We start from the raw sequence: 23,171 nt of genomic DNA on the forward strand, positions 1-23,171 counted from the left end.
GAAGTGTCATCCTTGATATCGCCCCGGTAAAATGTACTATGATAGTGATCTGCAAAGAAATATCCTTAAAGCCGGTCATGATAAAGTCCGGTTAAGTCCAGGTAGTGAGTGCATTTTAACTCCGATTAAATCCAGGCCTTCAGATATATATAACGGCAGTTAATTAATACCTTGCCCCTTCTTTTTTACTTCTCCAGATCATCTTACCAAAGTATCCAGGAACTTGGTTGTACACCCTCCAACGTATAACGTTCACCATGACTGTCATGAAACCATTAATCCTAATCACCGGTGCCAACCGGGGCTTAGGGTATGCCACGGCCAAACAGCTTACCAGAACCGGTAAATACCGTCTCCTCATTGGTGCCCGGACGCAAGAGAAAGCCGAGGAAGCCATTAAGGAACTAAGCAGTTCCTCCGACGACCTGACGCCAGTGTCACTAGACCTTAACAGTGACGAATCCATCAAGGCTGCTGCCACCTTTGTTCGGGAACGGTTCGGTTCGCTCGATATCCTTGTCAATAATGGCGGAATCAACCGATCCTCTGACCCCAACGCCACGCTGCGCGAGACCTACCGCGCCGTGTTTGAGACTAACGTCTTCGGGGTGGCCGTCGTAATCGAGGCTTTCCTTCCCCTCCTCCGTGCTTCCCAATATCCCGATCGACGCATTGTCAACGTTACTAGCGGCCTCGGACAGATTGGGATAGCCTACTCGCCTACCTCGGAGTATAGTGCCAGGGTCTGGGAGCTGCCAGTCTACCGAAGCAGTAAATCCGCCCTCAACATGATGAATGCGGTGGATGCGGTACGCCTGCAAAAGGAGAACATTCTGTCAGTCGTGGTCTGCCCGGGCCACTGCCGGACGGACTTTGGAGGAGGCCGCGGTGTCAAGTCTGCTGAAGAAGGGGCACGGCCTATTGTACGCGCGGCAACAGAGGGTTCCCCGGACGAAATGTTTGGGAAGGTCGTGGAGGATGAGGGGTATTTTGTGGAGTTTGGGTGGTAAATGCCACAATGATGGAGGAATTGGTCATTTGCAGTGTATTGTAACAGTCTTCGGGAATTGAACGAAAGCCACCACTCAACATTCATTATTGAAAATAAAGATCAAAATAGAACATACTTATACTAGTACCGTACTGCTAGATCATAGTGATAACCTATATTCTGTAGTTGACGGTTGACTAGATGAAGATGATGGTGTAAAGATGATGGTGTAAAGATGATGGTGTCATGTAGATCTATATTTAGCAGTCATGACAGGCCGCAGTTAAGCCAAATAGTATCAGTGACCACTGTAGTACTAACTCCAATTGAGTACTAGTTCAACAGGGCTAATGTAAATGGCATCTCAGTGGAGATCTCCCAGAGCCCCGTTCTGAAGTGTTACTTTTAGCCCACAAAGACTAAAAGTTGGAACTGCCATCCAATTCGATTCAATAGCGAGTAGCTTACATAAGCATACAATGTGAAATTGACCGAAAGAGCGTTACAGGCCGTCTATGGGATCCACCCCCGATATTATTGTATCATAACAGCGGCCATACCGAGCCAAAGCTAACCGCCCGATTGTCGATCAAGCAGGGTCTGTTCACTAACACGGCCCATCATCTGTCAATGACACTCCGTGCCTAACTGCATTCCCGGCCCAGCTACTCGATGGTCAATGATATATTGCTATTCTAATGGCTATGGCCAGCCAGACTTTCCATTCGGGCTATGCTCTACGGGCAACAAGGTTTAATGGCCCATACCGGGCTCTTCCATTGAAACGAGGCAGCCAGCGGTTGACCGAGCCGTGGTCGAGCCGATGTACTCTGGGCGAGTGGGTCGGCGAAAGAGCTGCAGGCAACGAGTATTCAGACCTCCCCCATATTTAGTCGCCCACAGCCCCATGCTTTGTCTCCGTTTCATTCTCATTGGCAGGTCACAAATCAGGGACTCAGCCTTCTCCGACTTCTTTCATTGCTGTCCTTTCGCCGCTGGGCACATCTCAGTGGACACTTCAGCTGTCGACAGACACTCTCACGTGCTCTTATTTTCGCGCGCACACCGGTCGCATTAGGCTGCTCTTTTTCAAGAAAAATAGATGCTTTGGAGCACCGGCCAGGTCTTTATATATCCGAGCTGTGAAGAAGGAGAATTCTGCCCCTCACTTATTGCATTTTGTCTTAAACAAAGTGGATCCTGACCCGATGGACCGTCTACCCGATAAGTTGCCTTTCTCAAAGCGGCGCCTGAAGCAGCGGGTCATTCTATCGTGAGAATCGAACTCCAAGGAGAGGAATGCTACCTCATCGCTAATATGAGTCGTCCATGGCAGATATATCTTTGACTATGTTATCCTTATGTTAGTTCTTCCTGTTGGCGGATCATCGACGGCGTTTGCTAATAACCGCTGAAACAGTGCGTGCATTGGAGGCTTCTACGTCCTTGATTCTATTGAACCATATCACCAGCACTTTTCGTTACGAAATATCTCAATTCAGTATCCTTATGCAGTCCACGAGCGTATAACCATTCAGGAAGCCCTCTGTATCTCCGGCCTGGCACCCCTCGTCATTATTATCGTCTATACGCTATTCATCGACGGGCTTTTCTCGCACCACAAGACGCAGCATCCAGTCTCGGGGAAGAGAAAATTCACTGGTCCATATAGATGGAAGGATCGGTTGTGGGAGCTCAACTGTGGTATCTTGGGACTCTTGCTCTCACAAGGGCTGGCGTTTGTCATTACGCAGGTGCTGAAAAATGCTTGTGGAAAGCCCCGGCCTGACTTCATTGATCGGTGTCAGCCTCGCGCAGGAAGTCAGGACGCGATACCCGGACTGTCGAACTCCACTATCTGTACTGGCGAACATGCACTTATCAAAGACGGCTTCCGATCATGGCCTTCAGGTAGGACAGCGCTTCAAAAGTTCTGAACACGTTTCAAATGCTAATCCGTGGTGATAGGACATAGTAGCTGTGAGAGACCCACCTACCTTTTCACAAACGCGCATTGAGAACTAATATAATCATTACAGCTTCATTTGCCGGATTATTCTATCTCACGCTTTGGCTTAGTGGCAAGCTGCACATAATGGACAACCGCGGCGAGGCCTGGAAGACACTCTTGGTCATGATCCCGTCTCTTGCAGCAACGCTTGTTGCGGTGAGCCGTATTATGGATGCAAGGCATCATCCGTTCGATGTCATCACTGGATCGCTCCTAGGTATTATCTGCGCCTGCATCTCGTACCGTCAATATTTCCCTTCACTCAACGAGCCTTGGAAGAAAGGACGCGCCTATCCCATCCGGACATGGGGCAGGGATCCCGTGGGGCCTGTCGAGACTGTCCGCCTGGTGGGTACTGATGGAAGCACTGCCGCTCTGAGGAACCCGGAGGAGGAGCGATTGAATGAAGCTCCTCAGTCGAAGACGACCGGAAGTGATGCTGGTAGGCCCTTGTACCTACCGGAATCTAATCCATACACTACAAACATGTACGGCTACTCAAGACGTGACGAGGACGACAACTGGTCGTCCTCCAGCGAGGATGTTGCTGGTGGATATGAGATGCAACCTGGCTATGCCCGGACACAGAACCCAGCATTGAACGGACCAACGGCGCGACTCGATGTTGATACGGCGTACCACTCCCAGACCCCTCAGGTCGTACTTGGTGCCGCCACTACCCACGAAACACCGGGCGCGATTCCGACTCATGCGGACCGAGGGCGTGACCTTACAGATATGCCGTACCGGGAAGTCTGAAACCCGAGTTTTGGTTGATTGGTCAAGGGTGTATTTCTTGTCATTTCATAGATTTGTCACATTAAGAGGCTTGGATAGTGGATCTGGTATCATACCGAGAGGGCAGAATTCGGCCACATTATTGGGATGTGGAAAAGGAGAGTCCGCAACGGCTTTTCTTCTCCATCCCCTTGCATCAGTTAAAAATAGTCCTAAGTACTTTCTTGGTCAATCCAGGACCCTGCCACACAAGAGGCAGAAAGCGTCCCTGAGGGCTAGACCGGCGCTCAACCGTGGCTCGAGCACCTCGTGGGCCGGGCAGCCCCACCCACGGGCCAGCTATGGCAACGGCACTCCCAAAGGCAAGGATGGCGGTAAACACCGAACAATTATCACCAGTGACTGTATGCTCAATTGAAAGAATACTATACCCTTTGTGCTGATTGGAGTAGAATAGTTGTCAAATCTGGTAGTTCAATCTGACTTCTAAATAAATTGTTGAAACGTCCATTGAATCTCGCTGTTTCAAGGTCGGGCAATAGAACCTTGTTTTCACGCTGAGATCCCAGCCACCCCGCAGCCTGAATCGCCCAGCCTCCTCTGTCTTTCTCCGACTCGCATATTCATCCCCGTCCGGTTCCTCTTTTTTTCTTTTCTGCATCTCCTCTCTGTACTGCCTTGGGCTGGATGCATCATCTGTACCTTGCTTTCTCTAGCACGTAACCGGCTGGGCTCTCGTGCCTTTTGAGTTGGGCTGCATCTGATCGACACCTAACCAATACTCCTCTATACGTTGTCCGGCGCAACCACGGAATCTCTCTCGACACGGCGCTTCACTCAAGACACCGAACACAGCCAGATTGCGTCGTGAAAATATCGTCTCGGTCGGTCTACGAGCCGCGTGTGATGACGTTGTAGCTGCCGCCACGTTTAGCCCAGACTCCTCCTCTTTACGCCTCTGAGCATCTGATCCTAGTATTTCAATTACACTCTTGAGAAGGTCAATCCGCAATCTGCGCCCAACCGACAACATGATTGGTAGTATATTCTTCATTTGCAACCGCATTCTGGAGCTTGTCTTCGTGATTCCGATCATCGGAATGATGGTAAGTGCATTCCAACCCTAACCCAATCTCAGATGGCCATGTCTAACAGCATCGATCTAGGCATACTTCGTCCATGGCTACCTCAATGCAAACCAGATTACCCCTGCCTACATTCTCGTCCTCTTCATCGTCAGCGTCATTGCAGCTTTCTGGTGCCTCGATACCTTGATCCGCTTTTCGACCACTAAACGCTCTGCCATGTTTGTCGCTTTCATCGACCTCCTCTTCTTTGGTGCTTTCATCGCGGGTGTCTATGAGCTGCGTTTCATTGCAGGGGCCAATTGCTCTCATTGGGATGGAGGTTCGGTGTATATTTCGCTGGGTCCCTTTGGATACTACGGCTACAGGACCGATAACCCGCTGTCCTTCCACATCGACAAGACTTGCGCGATGCTGAAGGCCAGCTTTGCACTGGGGATAATTGAAGTCGTTTTCTTCTTCTGGACAGCTATCCTGGCTCTCGCCATTTACAAGCGTCCGGAGGTCGTTGTCAAGGAGACCACTGTCCGTCGCAGGAGTCACAGCAGTCGACGCGGTCACCGGCGCCACAGCAGCTCGGGTCGGCGGCAGCAGTATGTGGTATAGAGGCCATTTGGTTACGAGGTAATGGATATGATGGGGTGATACGGTTTAATGATTGGAATGGATAACGTGCAACGAACGACAGAAAAAAGAAATTGATTCAAACGAAGTAACGAAGGAAGACATACCGATGGCATGAATATCAGCTATCAACGTTGATGACCTGCGATTGCTACTGTTTCATATATGATGATAATGTTTTCATTTAGCCGCTGCTGTCGACAAAGCTATTTGTCTATTTTCTACAACATCTGGTGCTACCCGACAATGTTCTTGTTCTAGCTGTTTTTCTCACTGCGGCAGTTCCTATAAGATATGCGAGCTATGCTTATGGAAGAACTTGCTCGTTATGTAGACCCCTACATGATGTTCTGGCCGTTAATGGAAAGTTGTAGTATTGTAAGCTATCTTAGTATGAGAAGATAGCCTAGTACAAAAACAGATCTATACATTTGACATACAAAACAGTAATGAATACCTCCCCACCACCACTCTTGAGCAGCGTCATTACTGCAGAAAGTAAATCCCACTGATCTTCGGACCCGGCCGCTCCCCGCTCTCGATAAGCAGCGCAAAAGTGGGGAAGCTTCGGCGTGCTGGTCGGGCTGAACACGCTCAGGCTGTTTTGCAGGTAGCTTCTCTCTCCAGGAGATTTATGTATCAGCTACTCCTCCTAGGCTCGAATGCTGGTCTTCCATTTCATTTCATTCTGCTCTCGCGTTGCCAACAGAGACTCAAATTTCGGTGTTGGAGGTAGTAATCCGCGGCTAGCCGTCGGCAAGTTCATCATCGGTAAGCTCCGACCGATTAGCCTTATCGGCAAAGAGACTAAGTTAGTACTTCTATTCTTTATTTCTATTCCTCCTTCTATCACCATACGGTATATAATCTAGCTACTTGTACAGTGATTGACAACTCTATACCTACTTAGGTCAAGAACCTTATTGGACTTTCGTGTGTTTAGTGGACTTTTACAAATCCATCTGTGGTTCAGGGAGCATCCCATATGCAGTGAATCAGCGGTCGCCACCTCACCTTTGACCCTTGCCAGCAATGCAAAACTCGACCTTCACCACCCTGCAACCATAATTCATCATTAACTTGCAATTAATGTCGTCTGGAACGATCCACCAGGATGTCAGACAGGGGCAAATGCCAATACCCGGATGATGTGGACGTCATCCGGGAACGTGAATATCCCTTGCTCAAAGGTAGGCCGCGTGCTTGGATGGCTTCTATGCAATTCAAACAATAGATGAACGTACGCTCAGTTATCTAACTACGAAACCAGACACGACATATCTTGACCATGCAGGTACTACGCTCTACGCCAAATCCCTGATTGAATCGTTCTCCCGAGACCTCACGTCGAACCTCTACGGGAACCCCCATTCCATGTCCGCACCCTCACAGCTATCGACCCAGCGCGTGGATGATATTCGTCTACGGGCCCTTCGTTTCTTCAGTGCTGATCCGGAAGAATTCGATCTTGTCTTCGTGGCGAATGCTACGGCCGCAATCAAGCTGGTTGCCGATTCTTTCCGCGAGTCAACACCGCAGGGATTCTGGTATGGATACCATGTGGATTCACATACGAGCTTGGTCGGGGCGCGTGAGCTTGCAGGTATCGGGAGCAGGTGCTTCGTGACGGACGCAGAAGTCGAGAGCTGGATCTCTCAATTAGATACAGAACCGGTGCAAGGTCCCCGACTTTTTGCGTACCCTGCGCAATCGAATATGAACGGCCGGCGGTTTCCTCGTGGATGGTGCGGCAGGATACGGGAGTCAGCCAAGGACACTTACACGCTTCTTGATGTCGCATCGCTTGTGTCGACATCCCCTTTCGACCTCAGTGATGCTTCCGCTGCGCCTGACTTTGCCGTTCTCAGCTTCTACAAAATCTTCGGGTTCCCGGACCTTGGTGCGTTGATTGTTCGCAAGAGTGCTGGCCACATCTTCGACAAGCGGAAGTTTTTCGGTGGGGGAACGGTAGATATGGTTCTAACACAGGGAACCCAATGGCATGCGAAGAAGCAATCTTCAATTCATGAACGACTCGAAGACGGAACGCTTCCGTTTCATAATATAATCGCATTGGGCTCTGCATTTGATACACATGAGCGCCTTTTTGGATCTATGGATAATATTTCTTCACACACCCGCTTCCTAGCGAAGCGACTATACGATCGCATGACTACATTGAGACATTACAATGGGGAGAGTGTGTGCCATGTATACAAACCATCACACTCTGACTATACCGATCCTTCCACGCAAGGACCAATTTTGGCGTTCAACCTGCGAAGCAGTCAAGGTGCCTGGATTGGCAAATCCGAAGTGGAGAAAATGGCCAGCGTTAGGAACATACAAATCAGATCTGGAACGCTCTGTAACCCGGGAGGCACGGCGGCCAGCCTTAACTGGTCTGGAGCAGACATGCTTCGGCATTTTGGAGCAGGCATGCGTTGTGGTGATGACCATGATATCATGGACGGGCGACCTACTGGGATACTGAGAGTAAGCCTTGGCGCGATGAGCAACTTGACTGATATAGACACTTTTATGGGTTTTATCGAGGAGTTCTACGTCGAGAAAAGCCCAAATGTGTGTGCGTTGGTGCCACCACTGGAAGCCAACCTTACTCACCGGTCTGGTTTCCATGTTGAGAGCCTGTCCGTGTATCCCATAAAGAGTTGTGGTGCATTTAAAGTACCTGACGGAAAGCGCTGGGAAATTCGACGAGAAGGTCTGGTATGGGATCGCGAATGGTGCTTGATCCACCAAGGCACAGGTACAGCTCTCAATCAAAAGAGGTATCCTCGTATGGCTCTGATACGGCCATTTATCGATCTCAGTCATGGTGTCTTGCGCGTTACCTGCGGGTCTATACGTTCTCCAAGTCAGAAAACGCTTGAGATCCCTCTGGACCGCGAGAATAGCAACCTTACAACTACCTCATTATGCCAGAATAGCTCGAAACCTTCTACTGTTTGCGGAGACCAGGTTATTGTGCAGGCATATTCATCTCCCACGGTGTCCGCATTCTTCTCCGACTTTCTTGGTGTGCCATGTACACTTGCGAGATTTCCGCCTCAATCCTCCACCAGACTTGCCGAACCCAGACGTGGCCTCGGCAGCAGAAAATCACCACTTCGACCAGCTATGCCAGGCGCATTCCCTCAAGATACCCCGACCCCTGAGGCAGAACGAAATCCCATCTTACTATCCAACGAGAGTCCAATTTTGCTCATCTCCCGCTCATCCGTGAACCGTCTTAACGAAACCATCAAAAGCAGTCCTACAACCACAAATAGTACTGGACGCAAGAAAGCCGTAGCTGCCGATGTATTCCGTGCGAACATCGTCGTTGCAGAGGATTTCCCACAGCCGGTGAGCGCAGGGCGACCGTATATAGAAGACCATTGGGAGAGTCTGCGCATCGGGCCCGACAATCTTCATTTCAACGTGCTTGGATCTTGTCAGCGGTGCCAGATGGTCTGCGTCGATCAGCTTACTGGTGTGCGTGGCGAGGAACCATATTCGACGTTAGCAAAAACGAGGAAGAGTGGAAACAAGATTTACTTTGGGCGACATTTGGCGATTTCTTCTAATGGCGATGGAAATAGCGTTAATTCAAGGACAGTAATGGTGGGGGATGTTGTCACTCCGTCTTACTATGGGCCATGAATGACGAATTATGATCTGCTTTTAGGTTGTGGATAAGCATTGCATTGCATTGGAATGTGTATTAGATTGGAGTATCGCTAGTCATAGCTTGGGCGACATTGTATCTTGAAACAAGGCGGAAACCCCCTTTGAGAAGATGGGTTGCATTCAACATTCTATTGATACCATTTCCATTCACGCAGACATTCAATGTGCATGATTTTGAGAAACAAGCTATTTGTACAATAAATACATAAGAGAACAAACTCCCGTGCCGAACCCCGACAACAATGATTCAATCGAAACTCTCCCCGAGCTGGATGGACGGTTGGTTGGCCGCAGCTCGACGAGATGTATAAAATAGGACAGATGCGACATTATGCAAACCTCGGATCCATTCCACCCGAGGCGAATAAAAGAAGATAATACATCCAGAAGCGTAAGCCTTTACCGCTTGGGCCACGACTTCCAGCCACGACCGTGACCTCTCTGTAGAGTTAAGTGATATCAAGTCAGTGCACCATCCTGCATACCGAACAAAGGAAAGGAATAGAGAGGGAAAACTAACCTGCTTCCACAAACGGATCATCTCCGGCATCTCCATCATAGCCTTGCGTCTGTCCTCCAGACGAGCCTCCATTGTCCTCTCCCACTTGTGACCCTTGACCTTCTGTCCGATACCAGTACCCTTGATAGCCAAACCACGCTCCGCACGTCTCGTCTCCTTGAACTCCGTCGACTTGCGGCCAGGCGGCAACAATGCCTCAACGTTGTATTTGATCGCCAGCTTCACCAGCTCCGCCTGTCGACGCAGTCCAATCCGGGGTCCGAACCACTTACCGGTGCGGAAGTTCTTGCGCGGCAGGAACGGGTTGGGGTGCTTGGAGTCGGAGTGCAGGATGGCCTTGGAGGGAGAGAACGCTTTAGGGTCGGGACGCTTGAAGCCCTTCGCATCACGGTTGGGCGTGTAAGGAGAGGGCAGATCCTCGACTTTGACGTTGACGGGGGCACCTGTTTCGGGGGCTTCGGGGCGTGGTGCTACGGCTGCGGAATAGATTTGCGGAGGATAGCGCGCGAAGAAATTGCGGAGGCGGATGGGGAGCTTGGATACCAAGCTGCTGGTTTGTGTGGTGGCCATTTTGGCTATTGTGCCCGGTGCCTCTCCTGTGAATTGGGGAGGAAGGGAAGATGGGATGGATGGGGCTTCTTTCTCTCCGGATAATTCGAGCTGGTGGTGATTCTTTGGATGTCCGCGTTGAGAATTGCAGGAACGGCGCTAAACCGCTTTGGGATGAGGCTCGGGAACTCGGCGAAAAAGAAAAGAGCAAAGAGAATGAGTTAACTTACTGTAAACTGGGTGAACTAACTGGTTACTTGCTGCTACTGTTGCTGCTAAACTAGTAGGACTTGTGGCTGGTGCTTGTCCTCATCTCTTCGCTCTCTCTCTTCCGTCTTCCTCGCTTTCTCTCCCCCTTCTTCTCGCGCGCTTTCTCCCTCCCTCTCTTCCCGGTCGCTTTATATCTCCGCTCTTCCTCTTATCTTGGTCGCTGGATTGCTCCCGATCCTTTCCCTTCTCCAACAGCGTCCCGTCCTTGCTCCCCCTTGTCGCGGACCATCCTTGTCACTACTCTTCTGACCCCGACCACACCAACTGCCATCATGGCGGACTACAACTATGGAGGCTCTGAGGAGGAGAATGCGGAGTTGAAGAAGCTCGAGACTGAGTTGGTATGATGCGATCCTATTCATTATCTCCTCGGTCGGCGGGGAATGCTGCATCACATATGCTAACCCATACGTTGTCGTACAGCTCGATGACCCGGATAACTTCGAAACCTGGGAGAAACTGGTTCGCGCTGGCGAAGCGCTCGAGGGCGGAATCAACCGCAACTCCAACCCCCAAGCCATCACCACCGTGCGCAATGTTTACGACCGCTTCTTGGCCAAGTTCCCGCTGTTGTTCGGTTACTGGAAGAAATATGCCGACCTGGAGTTTTCCATCACCGGCACTGAGGCTGCGGACATGGTATGCATGGGCTTGGCCTGTTCAGATTTGACTGAAGTTGATTGGATTGCTGATGCTTCTTTGACAGGTGTATGAACGCGGTGTCGCTAGCATCTCGCCCTCGGTCGACCTGTGGACCAACTACTGCTCCTTCAAGGCCGAGACCTCCCATGACGCTGATGTGATCCGAGAGTAAGTATAGTAGAGCTGCTTTCCTTTCCCATCCCCCACGTAACCGTTACAAACGCAGCACGGACATGGTTGTGATACCGGACCCGCGTGATGCAAATGTTCATTTGCACCAGTCCCCTCGCTGACGGGTGAGATTTCACCTTACCCGGACTCTACTGGAGTTTACTTCTCACCCATGGCTTCTCCAGGCTGTTTGCTCTCTCTCTACCCCCTTTGAAGAAACATTTACAGTTGATTTCAAGCCAAGCACCTCCCCTGCACGGACACTAAACACCAGGACTTGTGTTCGGGTGGCACCTATTCTGCGCTCGAAGCAGACGGGGGAACATAAGTTTCATCCACAGTTTGACCATCCTAGTCGTTCAATTGTTTGGGCTCGCACTCATTGGGAATCTGACGCTCATGTTTGCTATCCTTGTCACTCCCCTTCTTTCCCCCTCCACTCCCCCATCTCCCCAGCGTTGTTCTGATGGTGGTGTACCCGCTCTGATACTGACGTTCTCCTGTTTGCAGGCTCTTCGAGCGTGGCGCAACCAGCGTTGGGCTGGATTTCCTGGCCCACCCTTTCTGGGACAAGTACATCGAGTTCGAGGAGCGCCTGGAGGCTTTTGATAAGATTTTTGCTATCCTGGGCCGGGTGATTCACATCCCCATGCATCAGTACGCTCGGTATTTCGAGAGGTACAGGCAGTTGGCCCAGACTCGCCCTGTGGTGGAGTTGGCGTCTCCGGAGACTTTGACCCAGTTCCGTGCGGAGCTTGATGCTGCTGCCGGGCATGTGGCCCCCGGCGCGAAGGCAGAGGCAGAGGTTGAACGAGATCTGCGGTTACGCGTAGACAGCTACCATTTGGAGATCTTCTCCAAGACCCAGACTGAGACCACGAAACGTTGGACATACGAGTCGGAGATCAAGCGCCCGTACTTCCACGTTACCGAACTCGATGAGGGCCAGCTGAACAACTGGAAGAAATACCTCGATTTCGAAGAATCTGAGGGCTCCTACTTGCGAACCCAATTCTTGTACGAGAGATGCTTGGTGACGTGCGCTCACTACGATGAGTTCTGGCAGCGTTACGCTAGGTGGATGGCCGGTCAACCTGGCAAGGAAGAAGAAGTGCGCAATATCTACCAGCGCGCCAGCTGCCTGTACGTGCCGATCGCCAACCCAGCCACCCGTCTTCAATATGCCTACTTCGAAGAGATGAGTGGCCGGGTGGATGTTGCCAAGGAGATCCACGACGCCATTCTCATCAACCTGCCCAACCACATCGAAACGATAGTGTCTCTGGCCAACATGTCTCGCCGTCACGGCGGACTCGAGGCTGCCATCGAAGTGTACAAGAGCCAGTTGGATTCGCCACAGTCAGACTTGGCTACGAAGGCGGCACTGGTTGCAGAATGGGCTCGCCTGTTGTGGAAGATCAAGGGCTCTGCCGAGGACGCCCGTCAGGTCTTCCAGACCAACCAGCAGTACTACATGGACAGCCGGCCCTTCTGGACCAGCTACCTGAACTTCGAGCTCGACCAGCCCACGAGCTCGTCTACAGAGAATGTCCAGTATGAGCGCATCAAGCAGGTCATCGAGGACATTCGGTCCAAGAGTACCCTTCCCGCCGATGTGGTGCGGGAGCTTGTTCAAATTTACATGGTCTACCTCCTTGAACGTGGTACCAAGGATGCTGCAAAGGAGTACATGACCCTGGACCGCGAAGTGCACGGACCGGCATCCGTGTCGAAGATGAAGGCCGCGGAAGCGGTGCAGCTGCCCCCAGCTCAGCCGGTTCCTTCGGCGACGCCTGTGGCGGAAGTTGTGGTCCCGACACCCCCACAAGCTAACCCTTATGCCTACTATCAGCAGACACCGGTCAACGGTGGCATGTAAGTCTGATGGCAAGTAAAGAAAGCTGCTGAATCCGGTTGGTGCGGAAACGCCCAACCACAATCTAACTCCTCGCCAAGAGGACGGTACTCTTTCCGCTCATAGCTTGTGAAAGGCTTGCTGATATGTAGAACAATAATCTCTCTTCTGATGTGTGTGCAGCTTTCAGCGAATGGCGTGTTGAGCGAAAGGCGAGACGGCATCTGCAGCGTGCAGAGAGCCGCTTCTCGACTGCTCTTCCCGATATGATGGGATCCGGTTGGGTGGACCTTATGAGTTTGGACATTGTCCTCGTGTATTCTAATGCGTAGGTAGCTTTCATTCTATACATGTGATTTCAGTTACCTCAATAAATAGTGTTGCAGTATTCGTACATCATAGAGCCTTATCTACATTCACGTGATCACATATTGCGCACATGGCCGCTGTTCCCCACCGTGTAACATGGCCAGGCCGCGGGAGACAAACCAAGTAGTTCTGCGCCGAGCTGCAATCCATCTCAGGCTTCATCCTCTGCAGTTGCCATGGATGGTATTATGACTAACGGTTCGTCGGAGGCGCACCCGCCTATGCCTCCTCCGGAGCCCATCGAGCGCCCTCCTACTCCCCCGCCACCCCCTCCGGAGGATTCCGCCCTCCCTCCGCCGCCGCCAGACACGTCCGCGCCTCCTCCACCGCCGGAAGATCTTCCACCTGCGCCGCCGCCGGAGACTGAGCCCAAGAAGAAGAAGGTTGGATGGGGCACGAAACGACCAGCCCCTACGCCGCTGAGTGTGGAGGAACTCGTACGGAAGAAGCGAGAAGCTGATGCCGCAGCGGCGAAGGTACGAATCAGCTCCGAGGATTCCATATAAGCTCAGATAGCTAACATCCCACCTCTCTACACAGCCGAAATTTCTATCCAAGAAAGAACGAGAGAAGCTCGCGCTGGAGAAACGGGCTCAAGAAGTCGCAGCAACCCGCAGACTAAAATCCGAGCATGCCTCTAATGGCGTCGACAGAAGTGCTACGCACTCGCCCTCTGTCAGCTCCGAGGGCCCTAACGGCGATGCGAGATCCATCCCCACTGGCCCTCGGGCCATGCGCAACTCAGACGCTGCCCCGACTGCCCCGGCAGCTATGCGCCATTCACAGTCCCATAACAAGAACTACGACCTCGCGCCACCACCTCCTCCGAAATCCATGTCCTTCGGTCTGACGAGCGGAAAGGGCGACAGCCGGTTCGTGGACGAAGACGAGGCCGCAGCGCAAGCAGCCCTAGTGAAACAGAGATACATGGGTGCCGACCAAACATCAAACTTCTCCGCCAAGAAGAAACGCAAGAGAACCACAGACCGAAAATTCAACTTCGAGTGGAACGCCGAAGAAGACACCAGTGGCGATTACAACCCGCTATACCAACACCGACACGAAACCAACTTCTTCGGCCGTGGTCGCCTCGCCGGCTTCGGCGACGACGTCGCAGAATCCGTCGCCCACAAATATGCCCGCGCCCTGGAAGACCGTGACCGCGAAGCAGGAAGCATCCGCGCCAGAGAAATCCTCGAAATGGAGCGCCGCCGCCGAGAAGAAAGCACCCGCAACCAGCTCGACAAACACTGGAGCGAGAAGAAACTCGAGCACATGCGCGAACGCGACTGGCGTATCTTCAAGGAGGACTTCAACATCAGCACCAAGGGCGGCAGCGTGCCCAACCCTATGCGCTCCTGGGACGAATCCAACCTCCCCAAGCGCCTCATGGAGCTCATCAACCGCGTGGGCTACAAAGAACCCACGCCCATTCAACGCGCCGCCATCCCCATCGCCATGCAAAACCGCGACCTAATCGGTGTCGCCGTCACCGGTTCCGGTAAAACCGCCGCCTTCCTCCTCCCCCTCCTCTGCTACATCGCGGAGCTCCCACGCATCGACGAATTCGAATGGCGCAAAGCCGACGGCCCCTACGCCATCGTCCTCGCGCCGACCCGCGAACTGGCACAACAAATCGAAATCGAAGCCAAAAAATTCACTGGCCCGCTCGGCTTCAACGTCGTCAGTATAGTCGGAGGTCACTCCCTCGAAGAACAAGCCTACAGTCTCCGCGACGGCGCCGAAATTATCATCGCCACCCCCGGCCGTCTCGTCGACTGCATCGAGCGCCGCATTCTCGTCCTCAGCCAATGCTGCTACGTCATCATGGACGAAGCGGACCGCATGATCGACCTGGGCTTCGAAGAACCCGTCAACAAGATCCTCGACGCCCTCCCCGTCTCCAACGAAAAACCCGACTCCGAAGACGCCGAAAACCCCCTCGCCATGTCCCGCCACATCAACCACGACCAGCACCGCTACCGCCAAACAATGATGTACACAGCCACCATGCCCACCGCCGTCGAACGCATCGCCCGAAAATACCTCCGCCGTCCGGCAATCGTCACGATCGGCTCCGCCGGCGAAGCCGTCGACACCGTCGAGCAGCGCGTGGAAATGATCGCCGGCGAAGACAAGCGCAAGAAACGTCTCGGCGATATCCTCTCGTCGGGAGAATTCCGCGCCCCGATCATCGTCTTCGTCAACATCAAGCGCAACTGCGATGCCATCGCTCGCGAAATCAAACAGTGGGGATTCTCCTCCGTTACATTACACGGTAGTAAAACACAAGATCAGCGTGAAGCCGCCCTCGCGTCCGTTAGGAATGGAACCACAGATGTCCTGGTAGCTACGGATCTGGCGGGTCGTGGTATCGATGTGCCGGATGTTAGTCTCGTCGTGAACTTTAACATGGCGACGAGTATTGAGAGCTATACGCATCGTATTGGTCGTACCGGTCGTGCCGGGAAGAGTGGTGTGGCTATTACTTTCTTGGGTAATGAGGATGCGGATGTTATGTACGTGTTTCCCCCTCTCCCCTCTACTTATCTTATATTCTATGCCCTTGGCGTTGTTATATTGTGGATGATACTAACAAGTGGGATTAGGTACGACCTCAAGCAAATGCTCATGAAGTCGCCCATTTCTCGTGTTCCGGAGGAACTGCGTAAACATGAGGCGGCGCAGTCGAAACCTACGAGGGGTTTCTCTTCCAAGAAGAATAATGAGGAGGGTGGTGGTGGTGGGAAGGTGGGATGGTAATTTATCTACTCTTAAGTTTCTGCCTGCCTGCCATTGAGAGGTGGATGGATGTCTGGAAGAAGTGGTATCGTTATGGTATAGGAAAGGATTATATCATACCATATCGTATGAAGAGGAGGAACTGCTTCAACTGCATTAATGCCGTTATGGGCACGGCGTATGTATCATACCTTACCAGCGAATCTTATAAACTTCAATACACTCAATATGTGGAGATGCGAGTTCTTATTTTCTATCCTTTTTTTTCTCTGTTCTAATTATACACCCCGAACATAGTCGGTTGAGTCTCATTTATATTCTCATTTCAATCGGCATTCGCCATAATTTCGAAATATGTCATGCATGTCTGATTTACAGCTTACCATTGTAGCTGTTGGCCTTGAGCCACGACTCCACGTCCGCCCGGTCACGCTTGACCCAGTTGACCTTGGCCCGGATCGAGTCGAGACTCTGCTCAACGGCACGGTCGAAGCCCTATACGAGAAAATAGTTAGCACATAAAACTTGAACAACACAGGTGTAACTAATGAAAGGAAGGGATGGGGCCTACCTTAGTGTCCTTGCTCTGGAAAAAGTCCTGCACATCCTTCAACTGCTCCTCAGTGCAGAAGCTGGCTGTGCTGAGCTGCACCACCGTGCCCAGCATACCGAGAGACGGAGGCAGACGCTTGTAGATGGCATCCCAGTTGTTCTTCAACCAAGACCAGCGAGCCTCGATACCCGCAGGGTGGCTGCGGAGACCACCCAGGGGCATGTAGATGTCCTGGTTCTTGACCTCGTCGCCGCTGGCCAGGTCGAGAGTGCGCTGGATCAGGGCGGGGTCTTCGGCGGCACCCAGGCAGCGGAGGGCCGTGGTCTTCTCATCGGAAGTGGGGGCATTGCGGAAGCGGTCGAGGACGACGTTGTACTCCTTCTCGCCACCGTTCTTCAGCACAATGCTGAATACGCTGCCGCGAATGTTGGGGTGGATGGCGTTCTCGTCGCCGGCGGCGAACTGCTGGAACATGTCCTGGGCGGCCTTGACGACGACCGGGTCCTCAGCCATACCAGCACTGCCGAACATCAGAGCCTTGAATTGCTGCAGGATGTGGCCATCCTTCTCCGAGAATTCCCATCCGAGCTCATGCGCCTTGTGGCTGACCAGAGAGCGCTGGAAGGCCTTCAAGGCGTCCCTGGTGGAAACATCCTCGAACAGCCAAGCAGCCCGCAGAGAGCCAACACGAGTCAGGATCTCGTTCCATACGATGAACTCAGCCTCGCTGTCGAAGCCCTTCAGCAGCGACAGCAGGCCGGAGGTGCTCTGGAAGCCGGACGCGGCCAAGGCACCGGCATCGGCAATCATACCAGCGCGGTCCTCGACGCTCAAAAGTCCGCCCTTGGCCGCCTCACCCAGCTTGGACAGACGCTCCGGGGTGTACGAGGTGCGGTAGATGGCGGAGTGGTCCGCGTTGAGCTTGAAGAAGTCAAGGTCGGGCACCTTAAATTCGCCCTCGCGCTCGGTCAGCATGGTGTCCTCGTCGATGCCATTCTTGGTACGCAGACCCAGCATGACGGGGTAGAGCGTGGTGTCCTCGTCGGGGCGGACATCGCCGGTGCGCAGGAAACGGTTCTGCTTCAGCTTGATGGTGGAGTTGCTGGGGTTCTCCGAGACAGTCACAACGGGGAAACCGACTTTCTTGGTCCAGATGTCCATGACCTCCTCCACGGGCTTGCCACTGGCGTTAGCCAGGGCGGCCCACAGATCACCCGTCTGGGTGTTTCCGTAGGCGTGCTTCTTGATGTAGTCGCGCACACCCTGGATGAAGACATCCTCACCCATGTACTTAGAGATCATGCGCAGAACGGAGGATCCCTTGGAGTAGGAGATGGCGTCGAAGATCTGGTTGATCTCGTCGGCACGCTTCACGGGCACCTCAATAGGGTGACTGCTGCGCAGCGAATCCAAGGACAGGGCGCCCTGCAGGGTGTCGATGACATACGTCTGCCAGACCTTCCACTCGGGGAAGAAGCTGTTGCAAGAGTACCAGGACATCCAGGTGGCGAAACCCTCGTTGAGCCAGAGGCCATCCCAGAAGTCCATGGTGACCAAGTTACCGAACCACTGGTGGGCCAGCTCGTGCTGGACGGTCTCGGCAATACGCTCCTTGCGGGCGGCACCGCTGGTCTTCTCATCCAACAGCACGTCAACGACACGGTAGGTGATCAGACCCCAGTTCTCCATGGCACCAGCGCTGAAGTCGGGCACGGCGACCATGTCCATCTTGGGCAGAGGGAACTCGTTATCGAACGCCTTCTCGTAAAAGGCCAGAGTGCGGGCGGCCAGGTCCAGCGAGAAGCGACCGTGCTCAATATCCTGATCCGGGGTAGCATAGACACGGATGGGGACGCGGAAAGCCTTCGTCTCGATGTAGTTGAGGTGGCCGACAATGAAGGCGAGCAGGTAAGTCGACATGACCGGGGAGGTGTTGAACTTCACAGCCTTCTTGCCGCCGGCAACCTCGGTCTCACTGGCGACGTCCATGTTGCTCAGACATGTCATGCTCTTGTCTGCCACCAGGGTCACGGTGAACTTGGCCTTCAAAGCGGGCTCGTCGAAGCAGGGGAAGGCGCGGCGGGCATCAGTAGGCTCCATCTGGGTCGTGGCAATGTACTTAGTCTGACCATCGGCAGCCTTGTAGGAGGAGCGGTAGAAACCGGCCATGTTGTCGTTGAGCTCACCAGTGAAGGTCAGCTTCAGCTGGGCGGAGGAACCGGCGGGGATAGTGTCGGCGAACTTGATGGTCGCAACCTGCTGGTCCTGGTTGAGGGTGATCTCGGGGTTGGAGGCCACGACGGCGCCTTGGGAGGAGACGACGGCATTGTGGATCTTGATCTCGTTGGAGTTGAGGGAGATGGAGGTGGTATCTTCAGCGACGTCGAGACTATATTCCCGGAGAGTTAGCTACTGCTCCAGATGGCGGGGTAACCAGCTAGGGTTCATGGGTGGGTAGGGAAGAGCATGAACGTACTCAATGACGACGGTACCGTCATAGGAGAAGTTGGCAAAGTTAGGTTCGAGGGTCAGGTCATAGTGAAGGGGCTTGACGTTGGTGGGCAAGACCTCACGACCACCGGGGACGTTGGTCGAGCCCGTCACCTCTCCGCGTCGAGCACCACACATCCTGCGATAGGAACAGTAACGTTTGGAAGCTTGAGAGAGGGGAGCACGACGAAGAGAAGAGCGATGGAGAGGAGGGACAGTAGAAGAAGAAGGGGAGGAGAAGAAGGTGAGAGAGGAGGGCGTAGTAGTAGTAGATAAAGAAGCAGTGGGGAAGTTAAAAGTAGAAGTAGAAGAGGGGCGGGGAAGAGCAGAGAGTCGGTGGAAGCGGAGGGGAGCAGCAGCTGCCCTTCTGTTGCTGCTGTTGCTCAGCGGGAGCCGTGCGGAGGAGGGAAAGCGACGCATGGGAACGAGTCTTGATAGAGAGAAAAGACAGATTGACAAAGAAGAGACACACACACGCAGTCCCCACCCAGATAAACAACCCAAAATGATACAGCGGATAGTAGACAAATCAAAAGACAACAATGACCAAAAAGATTACTGATACAATGAGGTTATTCTCTCCTTCAATCAATCCATCAACAATTCATCCAATCTCGAAGGGAAAGAAAAGTTCCCTTTTTGCCGCGGGAATTCCGTCGGTCGTCCGTCTGAATCCGGCAGGCGGTAATCTTACTATGACTAACACGATCCAGTCATCTGACCAACTAGTCAGCCAAAACTGAGTAGCCTACTAAATCAGGCAATCAGCTCCCCCCTGGCCCAACGCCTTTCCTCTTCTGGAAGTCAATAAGGGCTACTCGACCAGGGTTTCTCCGCATCACATGTCACCCATCTTTTCTCCCATTTCTGCGTCCCTTTTCCTTTTCCTTCTTTTTCTCCATACATATTACATTCTTTCACGCAGGTCTTCTCCATACAGCCGGGTGCCAGGTTTGCCTTCAAGGGTAGATATTCCTCTATCTGGCAGTTGGCTGTCGAGCTGCTCCTTCGGGAGCAGTGGCTTGCAAGACGGTCCACCAGCCAGTTTGAGGGGTTCATGATTAGAGGCATCTGATGCTTTCTTCCGGTGAATGGGCTTCCATAGAGGGCTGGGACATACATATTCTATACAATAATTATTTAAGAAATCTATATCAATGGCACATTTATGATTCTATGTTCAAGAACAGTATTCAGCAATATCTCGTCGATTGTTGAAAGGAGCTTTAGCTTTAAATCTAGTAATAAAACACAAGAGGTATCTCGAAGAAAGACAGCAAGTCTATCAAAACAAACCCATTTCTTCCCTAACAATCATTCCCTTTTTCCCTTCCCTCCAGCCAAAAAAAAGACAAACTCCGCACCCATGCAAGATGATATGTGTAAACATTATGATTATGCCATAATAACGGCATTGATGTTGAATCGTTGCGTCATAATCGAAACGAAGCAGCAGTCAAGCAGTGCATCATCCACTAAGGAACCCCTCAGAAATGGTGCTCTCCCTGCTGCTGCCCTTCATGCCTCAAAGCCTCAGCCTGCTCAATCGGCATCTTTGTAAAGACACTTCTGGACCAGCCATCAGCATCCACGACCGACTCCTTCACAAGGATATAGCGACCAAAGCGAGGCATCAGCACCGCCCAGACTAGATAGTAAATAGCGCCGAGGGCGAAAATGCCCAGCGCCACCACACAGTGCAGGTAGTAAGGCAGGCTGTTGTAGACGCTCTGTCCGGCACTGGGGGGCACGTAGGGCGCCACCACCAGGTACATGTTGGACAGGCAGAAGAAGATGGTGACGGGGAGTGTGGCCCGAATACCGGGGGACCAGTCCGGGAAGTTCTTCTCCTTGGTCAGATAGATGTAGATGAGACCGCCGGACACGAAGACGTTGACGATAGACAGCGGGTACGAGATCAGGTTCACAAGGAAGTTGTAGGCATCGCCGGGAGGCGGGGCCAACATGATGATCACGGACACTACCCAGTGCTCGAAGAGGCCAGCGGCGGGCGAGTTGAACGGCCGGTTGCTGGCCCAGATCTTCGACAGAGGGAGGACTCCTTCGCGACCGAGGGCTTGGACAACTGTTATCATAATATTAGCTTCGCTCAACGTTTGACGCAATATAGGGAAGGGAAATGGTATGTACGTACTTCGTCCTTGCGAGAAGATGACCGACAGAACATTACCAAATGCAGACAGGGCCACAAAGACCGACATCACCTTCTCTGCGCGCGCACCGAACATGTTGCCGAAGAAGGCGGCGGCGACGGTCTGGCCAGAGGACAGGAACTGCTCCTTCGGGACAGCAGCAAAGTATGCGATGTTGCACAGCATGTACATGATACCGACGGAGATGATGGCAATGGGGGCGGCGATCTTCAGGGTACGGGTAGGGTTCTTCGTCTCGCTCAAGGCCTGCACACAACAATATTAGCAACCTATCACAGACCACGTACACAGTCAGAACAACATACGTAGTTGGCATTCGAGTACCCGATGAAGGACCAGATGACATTATACAACGCCATGACAATGCCATAGCCGGTGTCAGTGGTACCCTCGAACGCGTTGGTGAAGTTGTGAGGAGGATCGATCTTCATATGGCCGCCGAGAGCCACCCATCCGGCGACGATGACGAAAAGGATGATGACCAGCTTGACCACACCCAGAAAGTTCTGAAGCATGAGACCCCACTTGACAGCGAAGGAATGGATGAGGAAGGCAGCGGTGATACAAGCCAAACCAATACCACGCTGGTTCCAGCGATCCACTTCGATGTCCGCCGCGTTCAGAATATACTCGCCAAAGACGACACTGTTACTGGCGGCCCAACCCAGCAGGACTGCATAGGCCGCGTACATGGCCGTCATCAGGAACTTGGGCTTCTTGAAGACATATTCGAGGTAGTTCTTTTCTCCACCGTTCCTATGAGAAGTCATTAGCCTCAAGTTCTACCTACCCCAACCGTTCAGGATAAAGCATACTTAGGAATAGCAGTACCCCATTCCAGATAAACAGCAGTACCAGCCATGGCAATCAAAGTACCAATGACCCACATGATCAGAGACAGACCAACACTACCCGACAAAGACAGGATAGTACTTGGGGTAGCGAAGATACCAGTACCAATGACACGGTTGAAGATCAGAAAGGAGGCACTGATGACGCCAATCTGGCGACGGTCATCCGGGGTAGCCTCGAAGACATTTCCTTCATCTAGTTTCGAAACAGTCAGGGCAGATTCTTCATCACTATGCCGGGAAACTTTGGGAGAGACCTGGGAGGAGATGGGACAGTCACACATACACAAACCGGAAACGCCATCCGTTCGACGAGGACCTTCCTCGACGGCCTTGGCGTCGGGCAGGATGCCCTTTTGATACGCAGATTCCACAACTGGGTCCGTCATGGTAAGAGCTTCGTGGTTGTTAGAGGAACCCAAGACACTGGAGTCCACGAGAATGACAGGTGGAAGACCGGAAGACGATCGTCCAGGACTATATAGTCAGTGCTAGTAGCGCTGAGAACAGGCCAGGGCCAGGTGCGAGTGAGCGGCTATCCCCGGAGGCAAAGACCGTAAGACGCGATGATGTGCTGCGACTAAATGTGATGCAATCCAAAGTGAGCAGGGTCTGCTCGTGATGTGTATGGACACGATGGCCAAGACTAGCAGGTAAGACCCCTGTAAATCCGGACAGGAATTGGTCAAGGAAGGTGTCTGAGCGATGGAGGCAAAATAAGAAATTTTTGATGTAAGAGAAAATCGAAAAAAAAGGTGGAAAGCAGTATTATGTTAGGGCACGGGTGTCATATACTCCAAGTATAGATCACGACCGAGTCCCCCAACAGGTTGAAAGAAATGT

The 23,171-nt window shown here is 52.6% G+C and overlaps 9 protein-coding genes across 9 annotated transcripts; 6 read left to right on the plus strand and 3 right to left on the minus strand.

Moving 5' to 3' along the window:
• Nucleotides 1-257: 257 nt before the first annotated feature.
• An04g03860 (uncharacterized protein) lies at nt 258-1,010 on the plus strand (the record flags this gene model as incomplete). Its single annotated transcript, XM_001401715.1, has 1 exon — nt 258-1,010. The coding sequence occupies one exon, from the start codon at nt 258-260 to the stop codon at nt 1,008-1,010; it is 753 nt and encodes a 250-aa protein (XP_001401752.1).
• Nucleotides 1,011-2,755: 1,745 nt separating this feature from the next.
• An04g03870 (uncharacterized protein) lies at nt 2,756-3,761 on the plus strand (the record flags this gene model as incomplete). The annotated part of the gene is made up of 2 exons (XM_059747444.1): nt 2,756-2,921; nt 3,031-3,761. 2 exons carry the CDS (start codon nt 2,756-2,758, stop codon nt 3,759-3,761), a joined length of 897 nt encoding a protein of 298 aa, XP_059600510.1.
• A 1,283-nt stretch (nt 3,762-5,044) lies between these two features.
• An04g03880 (hypothetical protein) lies at nt 5,045-5,431 on the plus strand (the record flags this gene model as incomplete). The annotated part of the gene is made up of 1 exon (XM_001401717.3): nt 5,045-5,431. The coding sequence occupies one exon, from the start codon at nt 5,045-5,047 to the stop codon at nt 5,429-5,431; it is 387 nt and encodes a 128-aa protein (XP_001401754.3).
• A 1,132-nt stretch (nt 5,432-6,563) lies between these two features.
• An04g03890 (uncharacterized protein) lies at nt 6,564-9,115 on the plus strand (the record flags this gene model as incomplete). The annotated part of the gene is made up of 2 exons (XM_001401718.3): nt 6,564-6,639; nt 6,720-9,115. 2 exons carry the CDS (start codon nt 6,564-6,566, stop codon nt 9,113-9,115), a joined length of 2,472 nt encoding a protein of 823 aa, XP_001401755.1.
• A 274-nt stretch (nt 9,116-9,389) lies between these two features.
• On the minus strand, nt 9,390-10,048 carry An04g03900 (mitochondrial 54S ribosomal protein mL59; the record flags this gene model as incomplete). The annotated part of the gene is made up of 2 exons (XM_059747445.1): nt 9,390-9,896; nt 9,935-10,048. 2 exons carry the CDS (start codon nt 10,046-10,048, stop codon nt 9,390-9,392), a joined length of 621 nt encoding a protein of 206 aa, XP_059600511.1.
• Nucleotides 10,049-10,753: 705 nt separating this feature from the next.
• An04g03910 (uncharacterized protein) lies at nt 10,754-13,354 on the plus strand (the record flags this gene model as incomplete). Its single annotated transcript, XM_001401720.3, has 5 exons — nt 10,754-10,822; nt 10,905-11,120; nt 11,188-11,291; nt 11,805-13,169; nt 13,333-13,354. 5 exons carry the CDS (start codon nt 10,754-10,756, stop codon nt 13,352-13,354), a joined length of 1,776 nt encoding a protein of 591 aa, XP_001401757.3.
• A 340-nt stretch (nt 13,355-13,694) lies between these two features.
• On the plus strand, nt 13,695-16,281 carry An04g03920 (uncharacterized protein; the record flags this gene model as incomplete). The annotated part of the gene is made up of 3 exons (XM_001401721.1): nt 13,695-13,994; nt 14,059-16,037; nt 16,128-16,281. 3 exons carry the CDS (start codon nt 13,695-13,697, stop codon nt 16,279-16,281), a joined length of 2,433 nt encoding a protein of 810 aa, XP_001401758.1.
• A 351-nt stretch (nt 16,282-16,632) lies between these two features.
• apsA (lysine aminopeptidase apsA-Aspergillus niger) lies at nt 16,633-19,441 on the minus strand (the record flags this gene model as incomplete). Its single annotated transcript, XM_001401722.3, has 3 exons — nt 16,633-16,755; nt 16,832-19,202; nt 19,290-19,441. 3 exons carry the CDS (start codon nt 19,439-19,441, stop codon nt 16,633-16,635), a joined length of 2,646 nt encoding a protein of 881 aa, XP_001401759.1.
• A 1,349-nt stretch (nt 19,442-20,790) lies between these two features.
• On the minus strand, nt 20,791-22,717 carry An04g03940 (uncharacterized protein; the record flags this gene model as incomplete). Its single annotated transcript, XM_001401723.1, has 5 exons — nt 20,791-21,389; nt 21,459-21,723; nt 21,783-22,233; nt 22,293-22,524; nt 22,615-22,717. 5 exons carry the CDS (start codon nt 22,715-22,717, stop codon nt 20,791-20,793), a joined length of 1,650 nt encoding a protein of 549 aa, XP_001401760.1.
• Nucleotides 22,718-23,171: the final 454 nt, after the last annotated feature.

The sequence above is a fragment of the Aspergillus niger genome, assembly GCF_000002855.4.
Source record: "Aspergillus niger supercontig An04".
NCBI classification, from domain to species: Eukaryota; Fungi; Ascomycota; class Eurotiomycetes; order Eurotiales; family Aspergillaceae; genus Aspergillus; species Aspergillus niger.